This window comes from Lucilia sericata, unplaced genomic scaffold, assembly GCF_015586225.1.
Source record: "Lucilia sericata isolate MDLA Ls3-8-SP2 unplaced genomic scaffold, ASM1558622v1 Contig002200F_arrow, whole genome shotgun sequence".
Classification (NCBI taxonomy): Eukaryota; Metazoa; Arthropoda; class Insecta; order Diptera; family Calliphoridae; genus Lucilia; species Lucilia sericata.
In genome coordinates this window covers 23,982-26,266 of record NW_023996033.1, presented here as the reverse complement: position 1 = coordinate 26,266, position 2,285 = coordinate 23,982, and the positions used below count along the sequence as shown (strand labels likewise).

The 2,285-nt window shown below is 30.6% G+C and overlaps 1 protein-coding gene across 1 annotated transcript; it reads right to left on the bottom strand.

The window, feature by feature from the left end:
* Window positions 1-323: 323 nt before the first annotated feature.
* LOC119613576 lies at window positions 324-1,205 on the bottom strand. Its single transcript, XM_037969601.1, has one exon. It carries the CDS (start codon window positions 1,062-1,064, stop codon window positions 453-455), a length of 612 nt encoding a protein of 203 aa, XP_037825529.1. The 5' UTR covers window positions 1,065-1,205; the 3' UTR covers window positions 324-452.
* Between the last annotated feature and the right edge of the window lie 1,080 nt (window positions 1,206-2,285).

Sequence of the window (2,285 nt, the reverse complement as noted above, 5' to 3'; positions counted from 1 at the left end):
AATTTTAAACTAATTATGCCGAATTTAATTATGATTTATGATTAATAAATGTTTTTATAACATTGTCAAATAAAAATTCTTTTAGAAACTCAAAGAGCATAAAAATAGTTTCTCACGTTACAATGTAATTAAAGCTTTTTGTCAATGGGTTATTATAGTGAAACATAGTCAAAGGAAAATAAGTAAAAAATATGTAAGTAAAAGTTTTGATTAGAATGGAATCCATTCTAATGACTCCTTTTTATATTGATATCTTACTACTTAACTAGATAATTTCATTCTATAGGGTGTCTGGAGTCTTTTGTTTAAACAAAGTTACAAAATTATGAGATTTTCTAGTGACCGATTTATTGTTCTTAATTACTGCAAATTATAAATATAAAATTCTGATACTAAATTTAAGAACATTAGCGACATTTTGTTTTCTATTTTATTCCCTCTTCCACTTCCCGCTAAATATGATGAGTACCATACATTTCCTTGCACACATCATCGACCACACAGCGTTTTAAATTCTTAATTTCCTCTCTCCGTGATCTAGACATTATAATATAATTTATCATCTTGTGCATTTCTTCAAAATACAAGAGACCAGCAGTACCGCAAGTTAAATCCAAATAACGAAAACGATTAACATTGCACGTACAGCCATCGAAGAGAAAATAAGTCATTTTATTGCCATCATGGGCGCGCAAGGCAACATAATTGCCCCAGGGAACCATGGCATAAACACGATCGGCACAGCGAAAGGCAGAATGTAAAAGCTTACATAGACTGTCATAACTGCCACATTCCGAGCCCACTACAGCCATTGTTTTGGGTTGTCCCAGGAGTCCAGGATAGGAGTTGGGGCGATAGGTTACTTTATCCTGAGCACAATTGAAAATGCAGGGTTCCTCAATGACTTTCTCCTTGACTTCTGGTTTAGGTTCTTCCTTTTTTTCTTCTTTTGGCTCTTCTTTCTTTTCGACTTTGGGTTCTTCGGGTTTTACCTCAGCTTTGCCTTTTTTCCCCTTTTTGTCTTTACCTTTAGCTCCTTTATCTTTACCACCCTTTTTGGCCATTGAATTAGTTTTGATTTGAAATTAGTTTTTTTAATTTTGGCTATCTGTTTAATTTTGTGGTAAGGCCGAAATTAATGATTTTTTTTTTTGTAATTTTGTAAGAAAATTTTTAAACTTTTCTTTTTTTTCCAAATGTTTATTGTGACATGAAAAATTGAAATGAAATTTATTTAAAAACAAATGAACTAGATTTTTAAGTAGGCCTTATATTTAGAGCACAATATGTTAAGTCCATGTTAAATAAAATCAATCAAAATTGCAAACTTCATCGAATAACTAAACAAGAAATATTTTATGCACATTTCTACTTAATTTAGATTCAATTTGTGGAAAAAAGTGCAATCCAAGTATTTAAATAGGAGTTATAAAATCAAATTATTTTTGAATAACTTCTATACCAAATTATCCTTATCAATTTACCATAATTACCTGTCAATTAGATTCTATACTACCTATTGTAAAGCACAATTTCATCACTTGTCAGAATAGAAGAAAAAATCACATAAAGTGGTATGATTTTGTAATCATTTGTGGTCGGGAAAAAAATATATTTAGCAATAATTTGCCATAAACATAAATATAAAAAGTTTTACAAAAAATAAAAACAAATTGTTTATCTATAATCGATTCTTACCATTTTCATACTATGAAAATGCTTGAGTTTTTTTCTTATAGTTCTTGTAACTACTTTGAAATTCCGCGAAAAAAAGAATTACCACAACAATATTTTTAATAACACAAAATAATGTATAAGACTACCATTGTGCTGCTGATGATGATGATGATGAGGGTTATTGTTCAGTCACTCAGTCAGTGACCATAGAGCTGAACAAAAGAAGTCTAGACAAGAAGCAGACTGTTTGTTGTGTTATGTGAGAGGTTAACCGTAAAGACAGGGAAGTTATTACAATGCGAACATGCATGAATATTACATGTTTTTTTACCCTACACCGTTATGGTGATATCATACCCAAGTTAAAGGCTGTATATCGTCTCGGCATAAAATTATGAATCACTTAACGATATTCCAAAAAGTCCCCTTTTATATGTTCTCACTTAATCCGCGTTTCTAGTTCATTATTATAGAAAATTTAAAAAGTACCTTCTGAAGAAAAAGTACCCTAAAATAGTTCTTGGTACCGAAGTTACAAATAACACCCAGTTAGCATATTTAGTGTTAATACAGAGAGGGAATAAAGACGTTTTATACACTCTTGGTAC